This window comes from Perognathus longimembris, chromosome 15 (genome assembly GCF_023159225.1).
Source record: "Perognathus longimembris pacificus isolate PPM17 chromosome 15, ASM2315922v1, whole genome shotgun sequence".
NCBI lineage: Eukaryota > Metazoa > Chordata > Mammalia > Rodentia > Heteromyidae > Perognathus > Perognathus longimembris.
This window is the reverse complement of record NC_063175.1, coordinates 50056908-50083197: the sequence shown is the minus strand read 5'-3', so window position 1 is coordinate 50083197 and position 26290 is coordinate 50056908. Positions and strand designations below refer to the sequence as shown.

The 26290-nt window shown below is 39.3% G+C and overlaps 1 protein-coding gene and 1 long non-coding RNA gene across 6 annotated transcripts in view; both read right to left on the bottom strand.

Annotated features, from left to right (window-relative positions):
• Zcchc2 (zinc finger CCHC-type containing 2) overlaps nucleotides 1-26290 on the bottom strand; it is a 51131-nt gene that overhangs the window by 19174 nt on the left and 5667 nt on the right. For all 5 annotated transcript variants that reach the window (XR_007213455.1, XM_048363799.1, XM_048363802.1 and 2 more), the window contains exons 2-6: nucleotides 16061-16172; nucleotides 13353-13429; nucleotides 10747-10818; nucleotides 6517-6629; nucleotides 2440-2534 (exon numbers count right to left, since the gene is read on the bottom strand). Coding sequence is in view for 4 of the 5 variants with exons in the window: in XM_048363799.1 (XP_048219756.1) it covers nucleotides 2440-2534; nucleotides 6517-6629; nucleotides 10747-10818; nucleotides 13353-13429; nucleotides 16061-16172 (469 nt within the window). In the remaining variant the exon portion in view is untranslated. The remainder of the gene's footprint in view (nucleotides 1-2439; nucleotides 2535-6516; nucleotides 6630-10746; nucleotides 10819-13352; nucleotides 13430-16060; nucleotides 16173-26290) is intronic.
• On the bottom strand, nucleotides 25304-26281 carry LOC125364290. Its single transcript, XR_007213456.1, has 2 exons — nucleotides 26228-26281; nucleotides 25304-26033 (listed from the first exon to the last, which is right to left on the bottom strand). It is a non-coding gene; the product is annotated as an uncharacterized LOC125364290 (long non-coding RNA).

Sequence of the window (26290 nt, the reverse complement as noted above, 5' to 3'; positions counted from 1 at the left end):
ATACAGAAAACGGCCAGAAGCGGCGCTGTGGCTCAAGTGGCAGAGTGCTAGCCTTGAGCGGGAAGAAGCCAGGGACAGTGCTCAGGCCCTGAGTCCAAGGCCCAGGACTGGCCAAAAATAAATAAATAAATAAATAAAAATAAAAAAAAATAAAAACAAATCCAAAACCCTATGTGCACAAATGAACCTTGATAGCAATGTGTTCATCAGTGAAACCACTTAGACACAGTCATGCTGGTAGTTTCTAAAATCAAGTTGTGTGTTTTCCACAGTATTTTAACTTCACAACCTTAACAGAAAATCTACTATCCTTGTTGGCATTGCTTGTGGGATGAAAACACTACCAAGCCATCCAGAGTCATCCTTAATCACATGGCACAATCCTTTCCTAGAAGCCCCTTGCCCTATGCTGATTAATTCAATGCCCTTTTAGATTTAAACAGATGCTCCTGACAGATAACATTAAGAAGCAATTACACCTGGTTCAGGGAAAGCACTAACACTTAAATCTATATGGCTGTAGAGTAAACATGACTTTAACAAAATTTATTGCCATTTTTCGGACATAAACTCATCCATGGAGCTGTGCATCTTATCTGAGTCAACTAGTCACAAAGAGTTGTATTTTTAATTCTGATTGCTAATTATGTTCAAAATAAGGCAAGTACATATGTACACACAAACACACACTCCCTCTCACAAATACTACAACTTCTTATCCCATATGTATACCATCCAACCATAGTCTTTTACCTTCTCAGTGTGAGGAAAAAATGCATTTTCTTTCTTTCTTTAAAGAAAAATAATGTTCCTTAAGGAAGCAGACATTCTCAAAGAGACAACTGTTACTGGCAAAATATTTAAAGGAAGGTTGTAGAGGATGTGTATAAAATTGAACACAAGACAGACTGTGTGACAAATGCTGAAGCACAAAGGCAAAACTGAACACAAGAAAATACTAACAAAAAATTACATTGGGAGGAGGTGATATTTCAGTGGAGCTGTGATTTCAGTGGGTGGTGATAAAGGATAGATGTTTAAATAAGAGGAGAAACAAACTGAGACACTGGGAGCAGGGAGCTCAGGAAAGAGCGGAGCTTTCAAGTAGCTAGAGCCCATAAGACCAGAAAGCAAGCTCAAAGATACACTTGACTTTCTTATCACACTTTTAAAGCTTTTTTTTTTTTTGGCCAGTCCTGGGCCTTGGACTCAGGGCCTGAGCACTGTCCCTGGCTTCTTCCCGCTCAAGGCTAGCACTCCACCACTTGAGCCACAGCGCCGCTTCTGGCCGTTTCCTGTATATGTGGTGCTGGGGAATCGAACCTAGGGGCTCGTGTATTGGAGGCAGGCACTCTTGCCACTAGGCTATATCCCCAGCCCCCTTTTAAAGCTTTTTAACATGTTATTTGCCATCAAATTTATCCCTGTCTAGTCCTGGGACATGGTAAACTAAGAACTAGCATCAAATTAAGAGCAGGAAGGTGAGTAGCTCACATCTGTAATCCTAGCTACTTAGGAGACATAGCTACTTACTGAGATCTGAGGACTGTAGCTCAAAGCCAACCAGGGTAAGAAAGCCAGTTAGAATCTTATCTCCAACTAACCATCAGAAAAGCATAAGTGGCGCTGTGGCTCAAAGTGGTTGAGCAAAAAAGCTCAGGGATAGCACCCAGGTTGTTAGTTCAAGGCCCACACTTGCAAAAAACAAAACAACAGGGACTTGCAGGTAACTTGCCCATGTATGAAATAATCACAAGGGATAAAAAGAAGACATTCCCTTGTCCAGCATGACTTGATCTTTAAACAAGTGGAAGTGCAGAGGATTAACGAAGGCCACCACACGACTAGGTGACCCCAAGAAGAAGGTAGGGTAGATTATAGCAGCATTATCACATCTCCAACTCTGTAAGTAGGCACTGCCAAGGAACTGAAGAACTAAAGGCCCGAGTATGGTGTCAGAAATTCTTAGCCTACTACTCTACTATGTAAGCTTTTACACATTACTCTCTTTTAAACTTTCAGTACAGTCAAACCTCCCTATCTCGCAATTCCCTGATTGTGATTCCACTGTATCGTGGGTTTTTTAAAAGAAATAACATAGTGATCCCTAATCTGTTGCAGAAATGATGTTCCAGAGAACCCCCGCCCCCAATAGGTGAAAATCCACAAAGTAGCAATGAGTGAACTGTGATAGAGCGAGGGAGGATTTCACCTATCATGGGGTCTCTAGAACATAACTCCAGGATAGGTGAGGGGGTCACTGTATAAAATGCATTTACATAATGACAAATACTTCCTAGCATTTCATATTTCTTAATATTTCATAATATGCCATGAGTCCTTCAAATTGAAACTTGTTAACTTTTAATTATAAGACCACTAAGCAAATGAAAAACTCCAGACTTGCACAGATAAACAGGGTATACAGAGCATGCTTACTGAGATTGTGTAGAGAGTCTGAGGACATGGACCGAAAAAAGCTGTGTACTTTCTGACTCTGTAGAAAAGCTTGGGATGACGTTGAAAATAGCTGCCTGCACATTAAAAACAAAACAAACAAATACTTTATTCATATCAGGTATATACACCCACAAAACTGCAGTTTAGATTATAAAACAGGCTTAAGTGATTTTTTTCATTCAAGTACCGAAAAAAAAAGTGCCCCCCCCAAGAGTATTGTAAAATGTATTTCCTATAGGAAGGAGCAAGTGAAATACAACAGAACTCATTTATAAGAATTTACTAAATAGATTTTTAACGGTAAGGTTGCAGTTCTGGCAAAGATCTATTATTTCAGTCTTTGACCCAGTGGTCTAGTAGTTGCATTTTTGCAATGTCTTTTGTGAGCTAGGATTATAGGCATAAGCCATCAGCACCCAGCTTATTCTTCTTTTTTAAAGGACACATCATTACACTATTTACTGAAGTAGAGAGAACTTAAAAAATCTTACGTCCTTCAGTCAAGTGAACTGAAGTTTACTGCTTCTTTTACTTAGAACAAAATAATGACTTAGCCCAATTGTAAATTAGGGTAATTACATTGAAAATTTGACATAAACACAAAAACCAGTATGAGTCATGCATGGGCTTTACGGAATCCAGTGTCTTCCCTTTTTTCCCTCTTTTCTTTGAGATAGGGTCTTACTATGTTGCTCAGGCTGTACTCGACCTCACTATGTAACTCAATATGGCCTCAAACTTGTGATCCTACTGTCTCAGCCTCCCTGAGATTGCAGATGTGTACTGTAATACCTGGCAGGAACCAATTCCTTTACAAACAGCTTGATCAGCTGTTACTTTACTATTCAATAAGAATTTTCCTTAAAAGACACATATAGAGGGCTGGGGATATGGCCTAGTGGCAAGAGTGCCTGCCTCATATACATGAGGCCCTGGGTTTGATTCCCCAGCACCACATATACAGAAAATGGCCATTAGTGGCGCTGTGGCTCAAGTGGCGGAGTGCTAGCCTTGAGCGGGAAGAAGCCAGGGACAGTGCTCAGGCCCTGAGTCCAAGCCCCAGGACTGGCCAAAAAAAAAAAAAAAAAAAAAGACACATATAGAAAAATTCTGTGTCTTTGACTTTTCTTCTTAAAACAGGGCTAACTGTAAAACATAAAAGAAATGCAAATACATATAGAAATTGCCTAGTCACAGTTCCAATTGCTCACATCAAACGTTTTCTTTTAGGAAAAGGAAAAATGTATTCAGTATACAACTGAATCAACATACAACTTGTTTTGTGGTAACAGACTTCAAATTGGGCTTTAAAAAAGTACACTTAACTTTTATAAAAGATTAAGTACTTATAAAATTATCTTTACCCTGAAATGAATATAGAAGGTATTGATGTCCATATCAACATTATATATTATATACATGTACATTACACAATAATTGAAACAGCATTTTCTTTCCATTAATAATGCAGTTTAAAACCACAGTATTTATTGCTTATGTCAAATGCAGGTTAAAATGTAGACAGCCTCCAAAACCAACCAATCCTTGTATTGTAGTAAAGGATTTCTCAATGTTGGTCAGGTAAAGTATTACATCTGACATGTGTAAATACAGTTGCAAACTGTACCAGTTTTTCACGAATACCAATTGTTTATTTCAGAGCAGTTTATATCTTGGGTTTTAGAGGAACCTGCAGTGAAGATCCTGAGGGGCTGGGCCGGTGACTGCAAATATCACTTATCTGGCTGATGTCTATTCTACTGTACCAATTTTGAGGTATGAAGCATTTGACGCTAACAGACAAACCCTTGAGATGAAGGCAGCACTGTCGGCTACTAGTGCAGAAGCTTGCCGGGCAAAACTTTCCAGGGCATGTTGGTGAATAACAGTGTCCAGCCAACCAAAATGACTGACACAACCCAAACTTGGTAAAAATAGGCTGCCAATATCACCACCTTCATGTAGCCTCTGTTTCATCTGCTGCACCTTCTGAGCTGTGGTAGCCTTTCTGTCCTCTCTGTAGAACACTCTCGCTGTTTTCCTCTACAGTATGGTGCATTTTAGAGGCAAGTCCTATAAGTTGGTCAGTTTCTCTTCTAGATTGAGTCTGTTCCCATTGCATTTTCCAGTCATTATTTTGTTCGGTGAATGACCAAAAGAAGTCCTTACGTCTTCTTTAGAAAGTTCTTTCCACCATTTTTGTATATTTGTATCTCCCTTTATTTGAATCTCTCCTACTATGGCCATGTAAGAAACTGTGTTGATCTGGTGTCTGAGTTAAGTCCCATTCGGTATGTGCTCCTTTTCAGTAACATTTGTTCAATGTTAATACCATCTCCTTTTCCATCAGAACAGGACATTTATCTACCAGAGAAGGTATGGGAGAGCCCAATGCCTGCATTACAGTGGAGCGTTGCAGGCCCAGGGTCCAGTTCCACTTCCAGCTTTATTAGTGGTTAATTGGACATCAGAGTCTCACGGACTTTTCTGCCCTGGCTAGCTTCAAACCACAATCCTCCTAAGTAGCTAGGGTTAGGGTTACAAGCATGAGACCCCGGTACCCAGAAGAAGTTCATTTTTAAAAGAAAGAAATAATTTCAAGTACTTTTCCAAGGTACTTGTTTGTTTACAGTGTACTTTCTTGTCTTACCTTATGCAGAAATTTTTACCTTTAGCATTCAATTTTTTTTAATGTTTTCTAGGTATTATATGACATGGAAAAAACCTTTCATATTCATATAACAAATCTTATGCTTCCTTGTTTACATTTATACTTTTGCTGACTACCACTAAAAATCTGTTTTTGAGACAAGTTCTCACTGTATTACCCAGATAGGTCTTGAACACTCTAACCCCAACTTGACCATTCTGCTGTAAATAACTCCCGGGACACCTGCTTTCCAGACTCTTCGGATCCGATTCATCTACTTCACAATTCCCAGTCCAGCTTAGATTGTTTGTCCATCATTTGTTTAAAACTGAACAGTCGGGGCTGGGGATATAGCCTAGTGGCAAGAGTGCCTGCCTCGGATACACGAGGCCCTAGGTTCGATTCCCCAGCACCACATATACAGAAAACGGCCAGAAGCGGCGCTGTGGCTCAAGTGGCAGAGTGCTAGCCTTGAGCAGGAAGAAGCCAGGGACAGTGCTCAGGCCCTGAGTCCAAGGCCCAGGACTGGCCAAAAAAAAAAAAAAAAAAAAAAACTGAACAGTCATCCTAAATTCCTCTGCCTTTTGTCCTATTGTCCCATCTACAAGCGCCCCAACCAGGACAAATCCTGCTTTCCTTATATTTGGACTGGAATTATTAGGAAAAAAAATTTAAATGTATGTAACAGGTCAGATTGATACTGTACATACTGATCTACAGTTTATCAGGCTTCCTTCATCTGTTGTTCTATAGGTCCTCATACATGGCTTTAAGTCTTCTCTACTTCAAGCACTTGATCCTCCTTAATTTCCCGTTTTTATATGGATCTTTTTTTGAGAGAATATATAAGCCATTAGCCAAAACATCCTTCAAGTTCCCATCATCACTGCTTGGAAAGGGAGCTTGTCCACGAATCAGCACCCTCACCTGTATCATCTGCCTCTCCCTTTCTTTGGGTACACACTTGGAGGTTCTGGGGAAAAGTCTTATGTTCCTATGGCATTGTATTTACTTTTCATTTCACCATCCTATCCAATAGCTCAACAATCTGATGAGAACAGAGATACCGACCTGACCCCACACGGGGATCCAGAAGAACAAGTGGCGGGAAACAGGTGCTTGGGGAAGGGATGTTTCCCCTCAATTCCCATCCAGTAACCTACTTATCTGACAACTTACCACATCTCCCGGTAAATATTGTGTGGAGAAAATAATAGCTTTTACTCAACATTTTCACATCTTAGAAGCAACGAAATTTTATTATGTTAGAGAGATGAGCAATACAATGACAAAGTATGGTGTTTTATACTATGAGCACAATGGTCAACTTTCCAGAGAAACCATCTCTGTGATCTCCCTAAGAAAAGACATGTCGGCTGCTGTGGTGTGCACGGGTAAGACATTACCTCAGTATGGGCTCCAGGTCGGGATGTCGCCGCTCCTCCCTCTTCAAGGAACCCTGATTCAGGGCTCTTAAAATGGTTTTGTCAAAAGTCTCTGAAGACAATTCCTTTGGAAGCTAGGAAAGAAAGACAAACGTCTCAAGTTGAGTTTCTCCTCACTGACAAATACATTACATGTGAGAGGCAGAGAATGAAAATAAACGATAAAATGGTAATATAGGCTACGCCCTAAAATGGTGCCTTTTCACTGGTCATCCCAAAGCAGCTTTTTCCCCAACCCTTCACCACACAGGCCCCACACCTAAGTGGTTTTCCCGAGGGAATATGGCATCTCCTTTAGGGCACACATCGTGGGGCTCGCCACAGTGCAAGCTTCTGGGGCACATATGCTTCTGGTACAGACCTGCATGGGGCTCACAAGTCACTCACAATGCATTCTGAGTTAGGCTGAGCATTTTGCAAAGCACAGCTGGTATTATTACAATTCTAGAACAGTCCTCTGGAAGGATAACCACCAGTTTTGAGACCCAAGTTTCACATTGTAACCTCAGGCAATGCCAGACTACTGATACACCACATAATGGACTAAGAGACACGAAAGCCAGATGAAACTTCATCTTATTCACATCAACTATACTAATGGAAAGTTTCGTTCAATTCGGTGAAGGTACCCTGGGAGCTACAAACCATAAAAAAGCATCACTTGGTCAAAAAATAATTAAAATTAAAAGCAAAATCTTGACATTTTATTTGAATTGTTTACTTTAAAAACATGCTAGTAAGTTGCTTCTTTACAAAACTAACTTTTCAAGTTTTTCAAAAATTCCAAGTTTAAATTTAACTTTTCCTAATTTCTGAATTACTAAAATTGAAAGTAAGTATACTTCATTAACATAACTAAAGGGCCCTAGAAATATAAAAATCTATATAAACAGATCTACATGTTGTTTTAATTTCATAGTACCTTCTGTAAAGCATTGAGTCAACAATTAAATGGATAACCTAGCAAAGATAGCATAAAACATTACTAATTTTAAGATGTTCTGACAGAATGAAGCTTCTTGGGCTCATGACTTAATGTGGGAAGATTAAGAGCTCTGATGATAATAACCAAACATACACCAGCTGAGGAAATCCGTTCTCTGACCACTAACAGACAGAAACAAGTTCTGGACTGACTCATTTTTCAAACAGAGAACCTCTGACCCTACGCCTTTATTATATCACCAATTTAACACATAATCTTTGCTAAACATCTGTACAAAGCCAAAGAAAACTATATTTGTGGAAAAGTCTATCTGAATTACCAAATCATTTGTTCTAGACACTGAAGACACATACATAAATTTCCACCAACTCAACAAACTGCTCACATTACTAGACAGGGTGTGGACATGAAACCATCTGTATTTGCAGCTTGACTTATTTTCAAGTGTTTTTTACCTGAAATTTCAGGGCCTATATCTAGTCCTAAAGAAAGCATATTTGCTAAGAGAAAAAAAGTTCTAAGTATACAGCCTAATGCATAGTCACTTACAAAACTCTACTACAATTCATTCTGATACTCTTTTCATCTATCTCATCAACGAATATTCAAACCCCTGCTCTGATCTCAGATACTGTTATAGGTAGAGCAGCAAAGGAAGAAAAGAAAAACTTGTCAGCCCTAAGTTGATAATGTTATGGCAGGAAGAAAATCAAAACTGGGGCATGGACCAGGATGAGGGAGACAGAAAACTGCCATTTCCAGGGGGAAGAAAAGAGAACTTGGTAACCCTGACCTCAAGCCCCCATTTTTCCACTCTTCAAAACTAGAAGAAGCTCAGGTCAACAGCATCCACCGAAGTTAAAGGATATCAGTGTATAAATAAAGGTTATCACAAGGAAAGTTCTGCTCTTGAATTTTTGAAAATGGCATTAAAAAAGAAGGGAGGAGAAAAGATGACAGCAAGTTTGAAGGCTATCTAAATAGAGGCAATTCATTTTAAGAAATATACAATGTTACATATTATTTCACATAATTAAGAAACATTTGTACTATTTTAGAAAAACATCACATCCAAATGTTGGCTAAGCAGGGGCATCATTCATTAGCCATGATTCAGAAGAGTAAATTCCTTATTTGCAGCTGTTATTTGTTTTAAGCACTGAATGTTTAGAAAAACTGTGACATAAAAAATAATCTGTCAAGACAACACCTAAGCTTACCTAAGCTTACGGGAGGGAAACAAGTGAAGAGAAAGAGCGCTGCCTGGGAGCCAGGGTCGAACTGAGGAGGGCGGTGCTCCCCCACTGAGCGTGAAGATAACCATAACCATGCCACATGCAAACTGCATGAAGTAACTTTGCCTCACCAACGGTCATGTGGGAGGTCCCACTTAAGACCTTTTCTCAGCCTTTATCTTAACTGTACCTCATTTTCCTCACCTCTACCATTAGACCTGTGTCATGAAAAAGATGACAGACTAAGAGCACATAGTTCCCTAAACCAAATGGCTCTATTTGTGATTTCCTGCCCATAGAACCTGATAGAACTGTAATATCAAGAGACAGATGAGTTAGACATAAGCAGAAGTAAAATCACAGGTAAGTGTGGGGGGAGGGGTGGAGCAGCCGCCAGCGAGCCAGCCACTAGCACTTTCTCCGATGGGGCACGGCCTCACGGATGGTGCCTGGCCCACCGCAATGTCTTCTGACCACTCCCACAACTAAGTCCAGGAAATGCCCGTGTTCACAAGCTGGCTCCGTTTAACACCATCATCTTCCTCACCAAGCTTCTAGGACTGCTGGTCAAGACCTCTGGTGACTAGAAGCAAACAAAACTCCTCCACCTTTATAAGCAGGCAGGCACTAACTTCAATGGGTAAAAGAGTCCTTACCCTGAGAGAGCTTAGTTTAAAATAAGCCACAGAAAAATAGAATTACTACTTATGTCACCTCTGGGTGTTACTTAATTCAAAAGGACTAGAAAGAAACTGAGCTGAATTGAACTGTGTGTACCTTAGAGAACCTGTCTCTAATGTGCTACTCAAAGCTCTGTGAATAGGCAAAAAACAATCTCTATAGATTTAGAATATACAGGCTAACCAGATGTGAATAGATTATATATATGATGATAAGCAGACAACTTAAAAACCAGAACTGAGGGCTGGAAGGTTGGGGTGGTAAAATGCCTGCCTAGCAATCACGCGACCCCAAGTTCAAACCCTAGCCCTGACAAAAGCCCAAACCAAACAAAAACAGCACTGGCCTGGAAACTTCAGGTGCTATGTGTGAAATAATTATACTTTAATTCAAAGGTTGGTAACTGAATTAGGAGTGTTTCTTATTTTTGGACTTTCTGTTTTTATTTCCTTATTAACATTAAAATTTAAAGTATTGGCTTGCTGAGAAAAAGTAATTCATTCGTCAGCTAAACCTATTCTTTTCCTTTTAATACTGATTTCTACCCACATGCTTTTCAATAAAATCTATTTTTTTCAAAGGCAAGGGTTTTAACAAAATGTATTTAGATACCTTTTACCTCTGCAAACCTGAATAAGGTGTTCTAACATTTTATTCCCAGTAGTTTTAAGATTCTGTAATATGGGGGAGAAGAGCTGGAATTCAAATGAGAAAGAACAAAAATTCAAGGGAAGGCCAGACGGGGAGCAAAGGACAAGCCTCACCTCATTTTATTTTTTGTTGGCCATGGGACTTGAACTCTGAGCCTGGGTGCTGCCCCTGTGCTCTTCAGCTGAAGGCTAGTGCTCTACCACTTGAGCCACAGCACCACTGATGTTTAATTGGAGATAAGAGTCTCACGGACTTTCCTGCCCCGGCTAGCTTTAAACTGTGATCCTCAGATCTCAGCCTCCTGAGTAGCCAGGATTACAGGCCTGAGCCTCAGGCACCCAGCTCCTCGCCTCATTTTGCAGATACACTAAGAGAAGCACCCTTATAAGCAGCCACCAACAATGCACATCTTGGTAGCAAACTAGGAATAAGATACTATTCTTAAAACAACAACAACAACAACAACAACAACAAAAACACCTCTTCCTCATTGTTTTATGTTGGTAACAAGAGCTAATTTAGGTTTTAGTAACATTGGGTGTTCTACAACTTCAAGAGTTTGAAGCCAGACTTTACTAAACGGTGTTTTAATTCTCTTAACTTTTTTTTTTAACAGAATTTTTTAGATTATTTAATATTATGAAAAAATTATTTTAATAAAAAAATCTGTAATTTTACCTTCAGTAGAAATTCTTGTAGTTCTTGATGGGTTTTTGTTACTGTTGTGACTGAAAGATCAGACCAATTTACCTGATTTAAAAAAAACACATATTGCATGGTTATTGCTAAGACAGGAACAGGCTTAAAAAATAAAAGCCATGTGTAAAATAAAAACTTAAATTTTATTTAGAGTAACAATTACAAAGCTGAGTATCTAGCATTGTCATTCTTCAGTTGTTAAAACTGTACTGTAACAGCTTTCCAATGAATCCCTTTAAACTGCACATATTTTTATAAAAGCATTCTTATACTGTGAGTACATTTTAGTTTTTCAGAAAAAAATTTTTAAGTCTTACTTTTTGGCTTGGTAATCTTATGACTAAAATGACAGTGTAGATTCATGCCTCCAAAAGATAAAAGTGCTATCTCCTAAGGCATTATAAAACAGCATTCCTTTCATTAGGGAAGGTGTAGTACTGAGATCTGAACTCGGGGCCTTGATCTGCTATGGAAGTATCCTACCATTTAAGCCATGCCCCATCAGCCCTTTTTCCCCACCTTTATTATTTTCCAAATAGGGTCTTGTTTGTGGCATGGGCCAGCCTGGACTGTGGTCTTTCTATTTACGCTTCCCTGGGAGAAAAAGCACGTGCTACCGTGTCAGCTTTTATTGGTTAAAGTCTTTTTGCTTCATCTGGCCTTGAACTATATTCCTCCTGATCTCAATGTCCAAAGCAACTTCCAAGTACAGGTGTGAGCCACCATGCCTGGCTAAATATAAATTCTTAGAAAAAAAGAGCACAATGCACTTTGCCTAAAAGAGGGTATTACCATTGCATGTATGCTTGGTTTCTGAAGAGATTTCATCTTTAAAATCTTCGCAAGATGCTTGGCTCAAGTATTACCTCTATCTTCAGATAGAAAAACGAACTATACTTGAAAAAGATTAACTTATTGCAGTACGATTCTAATAAGCAGAAACGCCAGAACTGAAGCTACTATGCTGTTCTACCTCCTCAACTTGGTTATAGACCATGAGTAACTTCTACTATAGAATTACTTGAGCTACGCTAATATATCTAAGCCATACAAACTATTCATACTGTAATCATCTGCTTAAAAATACATATGAAATTTTATCCAGCCACCTACTTTTGATTGTCTTTTGACTTTTAAATGCTCAGGGACTAGGCACTATTTCTTCTATGTCAGGAAATACAGGAATGGACAAGAAAGACAACAACAATCTCTTTTGTCCTAGTTCAGTCTAATGCCAGAGACAGGTAAACCAAACCATCAGAAGTTAGTGCTTTATAGGCAGCAAGTATAAAACAGAACAAGAATAGCCAGTGTCAAAAGACCCTAGGAGGAAGAAGCATTTGTGCCCAACACTAATTGTGCCTTGCTCTAGGGCACAGGGACAGTGAGGTTTTAAGGAACAAGCTTGTCGCAACAGCAACCCAGGGAGCCCTGGGGGCAAAGAGAGCTAAACATGCTACAAGTGAGACATGGAGATTAGGAATAAAAATCTGAAAATGAAGCATATTTCTAGCTCTGAATTAGAAGCCAGAGTTTTGACATTCACTCAATAAATGTATTGAGCAAGTGACTCAGGATGGGAAGGCAGAAGCTGAAGATGCCTGCTTTCACAAGAAGATAATTGATAGAAGGACCTTGAAAGATGACAAGAGGAGACCTTGGAAGGAGGAAACATTCTGTCAGAGGGCCAGAAATGACTCCAGAGGTACAGCTAAAATCTGGTGAAGCAGTAGAGAAATGTGGCCTTATTCCACATGGCTTAAGAAAAAGGGATTGTCAATTATATGCTTGGTCTCAGTTGAGAAAATAAAGTGTAAAATGCATACCAGGATTTGAAGACTTACTACCAAACAAAGCTGAAAAAACTTCATTTTTATATTTCTTATATTTCAGATAATAAATATATTAGAGCAAATAAAATACTGAACTGTGGGGGGTGGAGGAGAGAGAGAAAAGGTTTGGCAGTAAAACTTGAGCCAAAAAGATATGAGCAAGGAATGCACATCAAGGTCAGCAGGTAAAAGGAGACTGGGAGAGTCTTATCCTGGCCAAAACAGAGTCAGAGCTGGGCTCTTCGGTTAATCAGGCAGCAGACAAGAGAGCAATTACAGCTCAGAAGATGAGGCCACAAAGCAGGGACTAAAAACAGCACAGAAAAAAAACAACAAACCAGCACAGAGAAAGCAGAGGAAGAAGAATGTCAGCAAGAACAATGCCAGAAAGACGAAGCCTGAGATCTTTATTTTACATGTAGTATGAAAATACTTGCTTTTACTTTTAAAGATATGTGCTTTAATTATTTTTCTAAATCTAAGGCTTTTATTTCTCCTCTAATAAAAAATTTTAATGTGATTTCTTTTTTAAAAACTTGGCAAACTCTAGTGTTATTCTTAAAACAGTACATTTCTTTCATTATGAACATGTTGCATGCACACAGACACAGGAAAGCTTATATACTTTATATGTGTATATGTGTGTGCATGTTAATTCCCTTTTAAATTCCCAAACTTGCCAGAAGTTCTTTCAAAGATCAAAATCACTTAACCTAGCAGGTGAGAGACCTCTTGTGGATGAGAAAAGCTTACTTTGAAAGTGTACTCCCAATATCTGTCAGCCCTTTTTCTTTGCACTCCTTTCAACATTATCTTCTCAATGTGTACAGCTGAAAGACAAAACATACATGTTGACTTGGACTATAGAGATTAGACGCGCATTTTAGTTATGTAAGGTAATCTTGTAATTTGACAAATGCTTAGGAATCAAACTACTTCACTATAGGACTTAAATCATAAAATAAAGCAAACTGAATTTATTATAGCAATATGGCACTCACCCACAAAGCCATTTTTTTCAATATGCATTGCACATGCCCAATACCTAAGTATTGTCAAACACTTTACTAACACCAAACATAAACCATAGGACAAATAATAAAACGTGCACTGAAGATCGTTTTCTAGAAGACAACTTGATAACTGTTATTTACATTTCTACAAAAACAGTACTTTAGGCTAACTGCAATTCATTCCATTACTTATACATAATAGGTATTGGCTATAGTAATTACTTTTATATCTTTAATTTTAAAAAATTCAAGTACTACAGTAAGTTGACAAAAACTCCAATGAAATAGGTGAATTTTTTTCAAATGTGACCCTTAATATACAGCAGTAAATTATAAAAAAAAAACCTAAACATTGTAATCAATTATGAAGGTTTATTGTAAAAGAACTTTCCATAATTTAGTATAGAGATAAAATAGTAGATATAAATAACATCGAGTTTAAACCCAATTACTCTGAATTCAACTACTTAAATCATTTTATTCTTAAAGTAAGCAAATGTATGAATTTCTAACTATTCATTTTTCAATCAAGTATCACCAGAGGAATTTTTTTTCTTTTCTGTTCCAGTGCTGGGGCTTGAACTCAGAGCCTGGTTGCTGTCCCTGAGCTTTTTTTGTGCTCCAGGCAAGTACTCTATTACCTGAGTCACACAAAACTCCACTTCTGGCTTTTTGGTGGTTAGCTGGAGATAAACAGACTTTCACGCCTCGGCTGGCTTTGAACCTCAGCTCTCAGCTAGGATTACAGGCATCAGCAACTAGTGCCCAGTGTGAAAATAACAAATGTTTAAAGAGCCAAAGTGAAAACCAGCCAGGCCACTAACTATCCGGTAAGGACTCGAGAAGAGCAGACTGCTGATTGGGTTTGAAGGGAAGGAGGAGGACCTGCTCCACAGCAGGGAGGCCGCGCTGGAGGCAGTGAACACCTTCTGGGGCAGCAGAGAGGTTAGGAAAGTAACCAACAGTAATGGTAGAGAGAGCATGGCTAGACTTAGGGAGCAGGCAATGAGAAAGTAAAGGGCAGGATTCATTTAGATTTACAAGAAGTTAAAACAGATAAAAAGTAAACAACAATAATAAACAGGAAAATGAACAGTGACAAAAAGCACAGAGAAGAAAATGATTGTTATATAACACGGAAGGCGGCAATGGAAAAGCACGAGGTATAAAACAGGAATACGCAGGACAACAGGCACTCAAGAATTAGCAAAGGAGTGAAATACTAGCCTTTGTGCCATAAAGTATCTGCTGTCCTGTTTTATGGCCAGTTTCTTAGCCAGAAATGGAAGCACTAGAAAATCTTAAAAGTCAGATGAAAAGCTTGTCACCTCAGAGGTCAAAGCAGGGAGGGGAGGGTCTGCTCTTTCTAAAAGTTGTTACATTAAATAAATAAGGGGTGATGCTATTAACTAAAAATTGACCTAACTAATTGATGGTGTTCAGAAATTAAGCAGGTCACCTTTGCAAATCATTAGACTCAGGGGCCTGGGAACCTTGTTTTTTTGGGGGAGAGGGAAGGGAATATCTCAGTTTAGCTTAGCAGAGAAAACCATGGTGATGTTACAGGACATGGAAGCAAGGCTGCAGCTTCAGCTTGGACTTCAATGAGAACGTGCTGATATCTCCCAATCGAGTGAAGAGAATACTGGCAAGCAAACGCTAACGAGAGCATTCTACCTTCTCCCAAACTAAAGCTAAAATGAATGTCTTACACACACTCTGTGAAAAGTTATGAATGTAAGAAAAATTACCAATAGTACTAACTTAAAAATCTGTGATTAAAGTAGCATAGCTGTCGTGATGAGTAGAAGAAATGATTACATTAACGTTTGTTCTCAGTAAACATTCAGACCTATTTTTTCCTCTAAGGAGAAATATATGACACAAAAACGATTATTACAGGGACTAAATGGAGACATATTGATAGAATTCTAAATTGTTCTAACAGAGTATGTTTGTTCTTCTACAGCATGTATTTTCTGTTTCTGCTTTTCTCTCAATAACAACTAATGGACTCTCCAAATGCAAAGAGAGGGAAAGGACCAAGCTCATTTCCTTTTAGATGGCAATGTCCTTTTATTCCTCAACCCTAATCCTATTAAGAAATGCATTATTGCAGGAAAAATGGGTTGGCAAGCCATGTATTCTATTCACTCTCTTACAGTGGACTTTGGAAAAACTTATTTTTTCAGTATATACTGAGCACATTCTACAGATAAAATATTATTCTAAATACTTTGGAAGTACGGTAAAGTATTCATCCTCTGAAAGCACATGACCAGGCTTAATTTAAGACAGAGGAACAAAAAGACAACTGCCTCTGAGATCAGACAGATGCACGTGTGCTAGGAGACAGGGCACGAGGGGCCCAGAATATAGGACCAGCAGATTTTTCTCTAAGAAGTCTAATCAGTACTGTGCTTTAAGTTCACAATAAACGTAACATACCTTCTTGCTGAGCTTTGTGAGGGGCCACTGTCAGTCCATTCTGAGGTACTGGGACTTGTTCTATGAAACCAGTCTCACTTCTTTGCATGAAATCACCATGAACGAAGGCATTCTAGGGGATAAAGAAGGGCCTGCATTAATCCACACCACAGGACAATAAATCCCATAAAAATAAACTACAGTAGTTACAATAATGATCCTAAAAGCAATGTTTAGGGACCAAATAAGTGTCACAACCACAAGTAAAAGGAGACTAGTCAATGTTTATTTGTACTCAATAGTAATACCTTTTTTTTTTTGTATTATTACATAGCTAAGAATATTGAAACAAAGTACATTGCTATTCAGGGCTGGGGATATGGCCTAGTGGCAAGAGAGCTTGCCTCGTATACATGAGGCCCTGGGTTCGATTCCCCAGCACCACATATACAGAAAACGGCCAGAAGTGGCGCTATGGCTCAAGTGGCAGAGTGCTAGCCTTGAGCAAAAGGAAGCCAGGGACAGTGCTCAGGCCCTGAGTCCAAGGCCCAGGACTGGCCAAAAAAAAAAAGTACATTGCTATTCAAAGTTGCTAGTATGTCAATTCTAAAGAATAGTGCACCAAAGTCAAAGGGGCATATAATAAATGGTACACTTCATTCTACTCCCCCATAAAGATATCTGTACTTTTATTACATAATTATCATTCATTCCATTGCTTTGGAGATAGCCTACAGGATTACTTTGTTAAGAAAATCTTTCTAAACTACACTATGTTTTCTTACTTTTCTTTTTTGGCCAGTCCTGGGGCTTGGGACACAGGGCCTGAGCACTGTCCCTGGCTTCTTATTGCTTAAGGCTAGCTAGCACTCTACCACCTGAGCCACAGCACCACTTCTGGCTTTTGCTGTTTATGTGGTGCTGAGGAATTGAACCCAGGGCTTCATGCATGCTAGGCAAGCACTCTACCATGAAGCCATATTCCCAGCCCCCCTAAACCACACTATTTTCTGGCAATGAGTTTACTCTTAAAGCAAGACACTTAATACCAACTGGGAACTCTAATTTTAACTGGATTTGACTAATCTTTAATGAACTATACAACTGTATGCCTTCAGGATCAGAGCATGCAAGTCTTACAGTTTTCCAGAATTAAAGTAGCAAAGCAGTGTAACGTTATATGTTATTATCATACTGGTTAAGCCAAAAAAGAAAAGTCTTATATTCCTATCACAACTCACACCTTACCGCTCAGAACCTCAATTTATCACTCCTATCAAAATCAGCTCATCTTTCAAGAACCAATTGCAATTCTACAAACCTGCAGTAAATAACATGTAACAAATTTTAAACTGTGTAAAGGACATGAATAGAAGATCTTAAACTTCCCAAGGACCTCTGTCCACTTAAGGTATAGTATTTTTTCTCCTGTCCAATCTTGCATACTGGTCAGCCGATACATAGTATGGACTGCCTCTTTGCAATTCTACTTGTGAAAATACAGTACAGTAGATCTTCTGGGGAGCCAAGCTCCAGCCTTACAGTCTTCTAGAAGCCCAAGAAATAAACACTGTCTACAAGGAAGAATCACTTAGTGAGTACCTAGACCTTCTCAGTCAACCTGCAGTTTCTCAGACATTTAATATGATGGCCATCTCCCAACTTTTAATATGACTGATTTTAAAATGTGGCCACCAGGCTGGACCTGATGGCCAATGTCTACAATCACAGTACTCTGGAGGCTGAGGCACGGGTACCTGAAGCTGGAGGCCAGCCTGGGCTACACAGAGAGACCTAGCTCTCACTTAAAAAAAAAAAAAAGTAGATATAATTCATTTAACAATAAACAAGTCACATACACCTGAACCCAGATCACCACCTTTTCTCACAAGGTAGTTAAGATCATATTTTCCTGAGAAGACTCTACTTTTCAAAAACGTAACACTGCTATAAGTACTTCAAATAGCAACTGAAATGGGAGGCAGCCCAGGGGAAGAGTGCCAGCATCATCCCTACTCCTTTTTTTCTTTTGGAAAGAAAGAGGGAAAGGAAGGAAAGAGAAGGGAAAGAAAGGGCAATGCAAGCCTCTCAAATAACTGGAGCTTCAATCTCTCTCTCTCTCTCTCTCTCTCTCTTCCTTCCTTTTCTTTTTTTTTTTTTTGGCCAGTCCTGGGGCTTGAACTCAGAGCCTGAGCACTGTCCCTGGCCTCTTTTTGCTCAAGGCTAGCACTCTACCACCTGAGCCACAGCACTACTTCTGGCTTTTTCTATATATGTGGTGCTGAGGAATCGAACCCAGGACTTCATGTATATAAGGCAAGCACTCTACCACTAGGCCATATTTTCAGCCCCTCCAATCATTTCTTATAGTAGAATATATCTTTGGGGGAGGGGCTAGTACTATGGCTTTAACTCAGGGCTTTGTGTTCTCTCCCAGCTTTTTCACTCATAGCTGTTGCTCTACCACTTGAGCCATATCTCCAGTCTGGCATTTGGCTGGTTAGTTACACAGGGCATCTCATAGGCTTTTTGCCCAGTTTGACTTCAAACTAAAAGCCTCCCTGTCTAAGCTGAGTACCTATGATTACATTGTGTGCCATTAGCATGTGGCTCTAAAGAATATTTTCCTACATTCTGACATGTGGCTCATAAATTAAAAATTATACTTTAAAAAAATGAAGCAAAAATATACAAATATAACAGTTTCATTAGAGAAATGCAAATCAAAACCACAATGATACCACTTCATACCCCAATGTGTGTGAAGAAAAAGCAGAAAAGAGGAGCTAGTGAAGGCATGAACTAAACACCCAGGTACATTAAAAAAAAGATTAACACGGCAAATTTTGTTATGTACATCTTAAAACAGTAAAACAATCATCTGCCTCTACAAATATTCTAATACTTATTAAAGTAGGGATGAGAAAAGTTTATTTCAAAATTTTTAAAAAATCACAGTTTTAGTTTGAAGAACACAATTTGCTAGAAATGTGGTACACATCTGTAATCCCAGTTATTCTGGAAGCATGAGGATCACAAGTTCAAGGCCAGCCTGAGAATCTACCAAGATCTGTCTCTATGTAAGGGCAACAAAGCCTGAAGGTATTAGTTCAGTGGTACAACATGTAGGAGACTCTGGGTTTAGTTACCAGTACACTAAGGGTGTGGGGGAGTAGGGGGTAGAACACAACTTAACAGTCAAGGGGGGAAAACCCTCCTATTTAATAAGCTAGGGAGAAAAATGAAGTTAGAGTTTCTATCAGAGTCAATAATCTCATAAAATATCTATTGATTTCTTCTTCTTGTCCTAAGTCTCAGTAGGACTAATGCTGTCTAATCAGGCTAAATTTAGAAGCTATTTACACAGGTCACACAAGAGGCTCAACGATCAGAATTATAGCATTTACTAGCCACATACTGTCTCCCTTTTACATGTCACATACCATGACATTCAGTAGAGGGGAGGGAGCCACAAAACCTGAGAACTACTGGCCTAAGGAATTGTACAGAGGGGAATCACACCCACTTTCTCCGTTAAGTTTGAATTCCCATTTCTGGGAATTCCATTCCTTGGAATGCTAAAGAGTAATTAAAAAAATCTTTATTGAAAAGGTGATGAGCAGGAGGTTACAGTTACATAAGTAAGGTGATGAGTACATTTGTTTTTAAACACTGTTACCCTGTCCCTCCATCTTATCCTTCCTTCCTCCCCCCCACCAAGTTGTAAGATTCATATCCAACATAGTGTCAAGTGAGTGTCAATGTTGCATTAGTTCATCCTTTGTCCTGTTGTTTCTGTGATTCCTTTTCCCTGTCACAGATCGAATAGACTTATATACAAGACACAAGGTACAGAAAACTAAGAGAAAAAGAAAAAAAAAACTACATACAGGATATAATAAGAACCTCATTTCCAATTCTTGGAGTTCATGTTGATATACTTCATTATTTATTGCCTTATGCACTTAGCAACTGGGTTATTGAGATCCCCTGTTAAGAATATCCTAGACATATTCAGTTCTTACAAATGAGGGAAACCATGCAACCTACTTTTCTTTGGGTCTGGCTTACTTCGCTTAATATAATTTTTTTCCAGATCTTTCCATTTCCCAAGGAGTATTTAAAGAATTATTATTGCCTTTCTGTTTAACCAAGAGAATGTAAGAAGATGTAGAATAAGAGGCAAAAGTTGGACTAATCTCTATTCAGTGAAATAGTACCACTTAACTCAAGGTAATTCCTTGAGAATCATCCCCATAGCATCTGATAAAAGGCAACTTATGGACTGAAAATAAACATGCATGGTAATGTATTAAAACTGCACTGAAATAACAAAACTGACACAGCAGTATAAAGGAGGCCAATGAATCAATAGCCCAGAAACAGCACAAAATGGATTTCTGCTGTGATGGTAGGCTCCTTGAGATATAGTCTAGAAAGGTGGGTGACAAGGTGAGTCAGCAAAGTGTAATAGAATTAGCCACCTTTTGGGGGCAAATGCACTGTAGCTATTGAATGGGGAGTTGGGAGGATGACTTAGTGAGTTATGTGTGTACAACACCATTAGTCAACAGATCAGACGAGGCCACTACTGCAAGGAAGACACTGTAACAAAAACCATGAAAGATATAGAGACCATGAAAGGTATTCGCCACATGTGAGAACTAATAATGGGTAGCTAAGCAGAACTGGACAGATGACAAAAGATAAAACAGGGAAAACCATACTCTCTTTTGGAACTCTATGCACTTATTATTAACTAAAAAATTAAAAATTGTCTTTAACAAAAAAGAAACTGAACTTGCAGGTTCATTTCCATTAAGGAAGATCTAGTAAAACAATGCTTTCAGAAGCTTTCTGGACAGGAGTGGAAGAGGGTGAGAGAAGTAATGGCAGCCTTGGTGTTTTCCTTGTAAAGCTCTCCCTGTTTCTGCTACTTCAACCTGAACAGTGCCATCTTCTAGTTGACATGTGAAAAAGAATGTTTGTACGAGACCACAAAAGGACAAAGGTACAGGATCCAGAGAGGCTATCGGCCTGGCTTCAGAGCCCGGACCAATGCTGGGGCCTGCTCTTCAGCACTAGTAGCTGGGTGCCCTTTTCCTTCTGCCCCCTACAGAAGAGAAGCTCTCTTTCTCAGCAGAAATGAGGAAACTGAATCAGGAAACTGCTACCTACATACCTGGGCCACTTATCTTCAACAGGAAGTGAGCTGGCTGCTGTGAAAGAAACCAGGCATTGCTGGGCCCACTGGCTCGGTTAGCAGTTCTAGCTCCTATAGCAGCACTAGCTCTTACAGCACAACTAGCCTTCAGAACAGAAAGTCTTTCAACTACATACAAATTCAGGTTTTATGGAGTTTAAGGAAGACCCTTGACCGTATGTAATTTGTAGATTAGTAAGTACTTGCAAGGTTGGAAACATCTGGCTGGGGACAGACATAGAAGGTCCTCAAAATCATTTGTCACAGGGGCTGGGGATATGGCCTAGTGGCAAGAGTGCTTGCCTTGTATACATGAGGCCCTGGGTTCGATTCCCCAGCACCACATATACAGAAAGTGCTAGCCTTGAGCAAGAAGAAGCCAGGGACAGTGCTCAGGCCCTGAGTCCAAGCCCCAGGACTGGCCAAAAAAAAAAAAAAAATCATTTGTCACATAACAGAAAAGGGAAAAGCCACAAACACATGCTTTCCATCAGCTTCCTGTGACCTATCTGCCTGTATTGATAATTTTGTATGCCCACGAATGATGCTATAAGTATCCAAATGGACCTTGGCAGAAAAAAAAAAATTTCCCACATTGTAGGACTAGGTAAAACTATGGTAGGATTTGGCATTAACAGCACCTGTTAGAATAAGCACTTTATAAGCTAACCAAATCATTCCCCCAAACCAACAAAACTATTCAATTCAAAATACACTGGCATCCTCTCTGTATGTAAATGGGTCTTTAAAAAAAATGAAGTAATTCCAAACACTACAGCCACCCCTTCCTCCCCCACCCCCACCCCCATGAGACCACACTATCCTCTCCAGGGACCAGTAGAGCAAGAATGTATTAGTCTATGGAAACTATCCCAGCTGAGACAGTCTTAACAAGAAGCATAAACAGGGGCTGGGATATGGGCCTAGTGGCAAGAGAGCTTGCCTCGTATACATGAGGCCCTGGGTTCAATTCCCCAGCACCACATATACAGAAAACGGCCAGAAGTGGCGCTGTGGCTCAAGTGGCAGAGTGCTAGCCTTGAGCAAAAGGAAGCCAGGGACAGTGCTCAGGCCCTGAGTTCAAGGCCCAGGACTGGCCAAAAAAAAAAAAAAAAAAAAGAAGCATAAACATCAGTTACTTTGTAGACTGCTCCTCTCAATGAGAAAAGACAAGTTTTAGCTTTCTAAGGACAGCAAGGTATTACTCTACTGCCACCTTTCTCCCTGTAGACCAAAAACTGGCGATTTAACACTGGAAGAGGCTCCATGTAGTAAACTATTCAGACAAGAAGAAAATACATTGTAACTTATGTCTCTCCATTTTTATCAAAACATCACTGCTAGATAGAGTGGCAACTTATTCTACACACACAATGCTAATGTCCTCACTTGACAAGTATTTCTTAAGTGCAACTATTCAGGATTCACTAATTGAAGACTCATGTCCAATCTTTAAAATTCCTTTTAATATTTTATATATATGTATACATATATATATATATATATAACAGTGAGAGCTGGGAATGTAGCTTAGTTGTATGACAGAGTGCTTGCCTAGCACCACATAACCAGAACTAGCCAGAAGTGGTGCTGTGGCTCAAGTGGTAGAGTGCTAGCGTTAAGCAAAAAGAAGTCAGGGACAGTGGTCAGGCCCTGAGTTCAAGCCCCAGGACTGGCAAAAACAAAAACAAAAACAACCCCAAAACCTGTGGCTACATTATATAGCAATATATATATTTTTATGAAGTACCTGGGTAAGTAAGAGCAAAAATTACTGTCTGATGCATTTAGTCTTAATGCAATTTGTCACATTGGTATTTTTGAGCTAAATTTGAAAAGAAGAAGCATTAGAAATTATGCCTGTGCACTCAGGATATTTGCTATGCTGACCCTCCCCCCAAAAATAAATGAGCCAATGATGCCTAAACTTTGGGGAATTTAAAAGCCCAGTAGGGAAGGTCAATTTTATATTTTAAAATAACACTAAGAATTACAGAAGTACCCAAACCCCAACCAAATATACATGCTAGATGGACTCAGACTTGGCCAAGTATCCTAAGATTGCCATAGAAAACAGTTCTAACAAACACCACAGAGGTGGGTGTTCTATTCAAACCCAACTTAGGATGCAAGGTAAGGTCTGTGACTTAAATGGGAGTTGGAAGTCAAAGACCCACTTAGGGTCTACCAGTCACCGAAAGAAAATGAAGTTATAATTAAGTATTTATTTAGGAAGATGTACCCGGCATCAGTATCCAAAAGATAGAAGATAGGCTGAAAGCAAGGAAATCAGTTAGGAGAGTATTCTAAGTGTTTAAGGCATAAAGTCATGAAATTCTGGTGGCAGTAAGGATGAAGACTAGACAGCCAGAATACAAGGCTTATATAGTAGTACCAGTAGAAGAACTGGGTGAGTCTGGAGTTCCCTTTATACAGATTAAGTCTCAAGTGAAATCAGACCTTCAGGTGATATATGCCATAGGCAAACATACACAATATTTTTGCTTGTGATCATAAAACTTGTTGACAGCCTTATTTCTTCAAGAAATGTACAAGGCCCTTTGTAATCCAACTCCTATTATCTCAACTGTCTATATAGCTGCTCTATTTTTATACAAATCATCACAATGAACTTCACAACAGTTATATGAACTAGATGTGGAAGACATCCTACCTTATAGTGGTTATACCTTTTCAATACTTAAAATCTGACCTCAGAATGAGCATCAAACACTCCCAAGGAGCCAAGATATGTGGAGGGAATTAAAGGCCACATATTCCTGGGAGCACAGGGGCAGAAGGAAAAGGGCTGCCCAGGACCCATCACCTATAACATAAACACTCCTCCAGGCACTTCCCTTCTCCCAGGACTCTTTATAGCTGGGGGTGGGGGGGGGTGGGGGGGTGTCTACTGAATAAACAAGCTTGTCATGACAAAAGAATTCATTGTGTAAAGAAGCACTTTATATACTGTCATCCATAATGAAAAATAGTGCTGGTGACATTAAAGCCCAATATGCTTTCAGAGTAGTACAGATCTTGTGTGTGTGTTTGTGTGCACATATTTTTAGTAGTTAGTAAGGTAAGTTGGAGGTAAGAGTCTCATTAACTTTCCTGTGCAGATGGCTCTGAACTGAGATCCTTAAATCATAGCCAAGGGTTACCAGTGTAAGTCACCAGCACTTCGTACACTTTTTGTTTTTGTTTTTTTAAGTCTAATATATCTCAAGGAAAATAGTATAACATGTTAAAAATTTAGCTAACCTAATGGCATCTATAAAAAGATAGGAAAATGCTCCATAAAAAGATGTTCCACATGGAACTGCAACCTCTTTATACAGCTACTTAGTAACAAAAATAAAGTAGATGTCAGTCTGCTCCCAACCAATAACTATGTAACTTCATGGTAGCTTGTTTTTCATGTACTAGCTCACATTTTGGCCCAGGTTAGCCTCAAACTTGTAATCTTCCTGTTTCAGCCCACTGAGTGCTGAGATTATAGGAATACACCACAAAACCTAACTCAAAATAGCTTTAAATTCGTCTTCTATGTAAATGTGAAAAGTAGATAAAGATTATATCTTCATGCGGATGATAATCCAAATACGTACTTTCTCTCTTCCCATCCCCAAATACAGCAGTGGTACAATTATGTTTCCTATTTTGGGTAGTACAGTACTGTGGTTTGAACTCAGGGCCTTCAGCTTGCTAGGAACCACTTTAGTATTCGAGCTCTTCTCCCAATGCTTTTTTGTTTTAGATACTTTTTAGGCAAGGCCTCACATTTTTGCCCATGAGCAATCTCAGGCCATAAACAGAGTTTCTGCATAGTTTGGATTCGGAAGTGAATCACCACATATGGCTTATTAGTTGAGATGGAGTCTTGCTACCTTTTTGCTTGAATGGGCCTGGACCTACAACACTCCCAACTAGCTCAGGAAGATCCTAACTCCTACCTAGGATTACTGGTGTGTGAGTCTTCATGCCTGACCTAAAGAATATGTACTTTCTTGACTTGTAACTCAGAATTTCTTCTTCTTGGGTTTCAACAACTTTTTAAAAATCTAAGAATTATGCAAATAATTGTCCCAAATAAATATGTTCCAAATACTATCCTTTCAATTACCAGCCCTTCTTGAATGCAATCTACTTAGGGGCATGACCAAAGGGGGGAACAATACAAAATACTCTGCTATGTGAACTTTAAATTAAAAAAGATAGAAATTTAAAATCCAAATAAACATTCTACTCCTGAAAAAAACAATTTGAAAAAGTGTAGTAAGGGCTATTCTCCACCAAGAATGCACATTCCAAATAGTACATGTTATTTTTGCCTGTCTCGATAATATCATCACCATAACCCCAAAAGGAAGTTACTTTCCCCATTTTATAGATAGCCTGGTTAATAAAACTGAGTTCATGAAAGGGATGAACTTTCAGACTTCAAGAAGTGCCTGACTAAACTTGGCACAATATGCCACTCCCCCAAGGCCTTCACAGTATACTGCCCCACAAAATTAAAACAGGTCATAAAGACCAGCACATGTACTTACAGAGACAGGTGGATATTGGCATATATCGGTGGACTTGAGTTAAAGCCTTGGATACTCCCCTCCCCATCAGAGTTCTCCTCACTTGGGGGGAAAAAACAAACACAGTATACAGAAAAAAATGGCCCTAAGAGAGGATACCCAATAGCTTAGCTACTGGATATTCAATTGTTATTGAAGACCAAATGCCAGGCTTTAGTCTACTGTACACTGAATCCTAGCAATTAAACATAAGGACCACCTACAACTTTTTGTTTTGTTTGCCAGTCCTGGGGCTTGAACTCAGGGCCTGAGCACTGTCCTGCCTGCGCTCTACCTCTTGAGCCACAGTGCCACTTCCTGCTTTTTCTATATATGTGGAGCTGAGGAATCGAATCCACAGCTTCCTGTATATGAGGCAAGCACTTTACCACTAGGCCACATTCCCAGCCCCACCTACAACTTTTTGTGTGTGCCTGCCACTGAGGCGTGAACTCAGGGCTCACAGGGTGGCCTTGT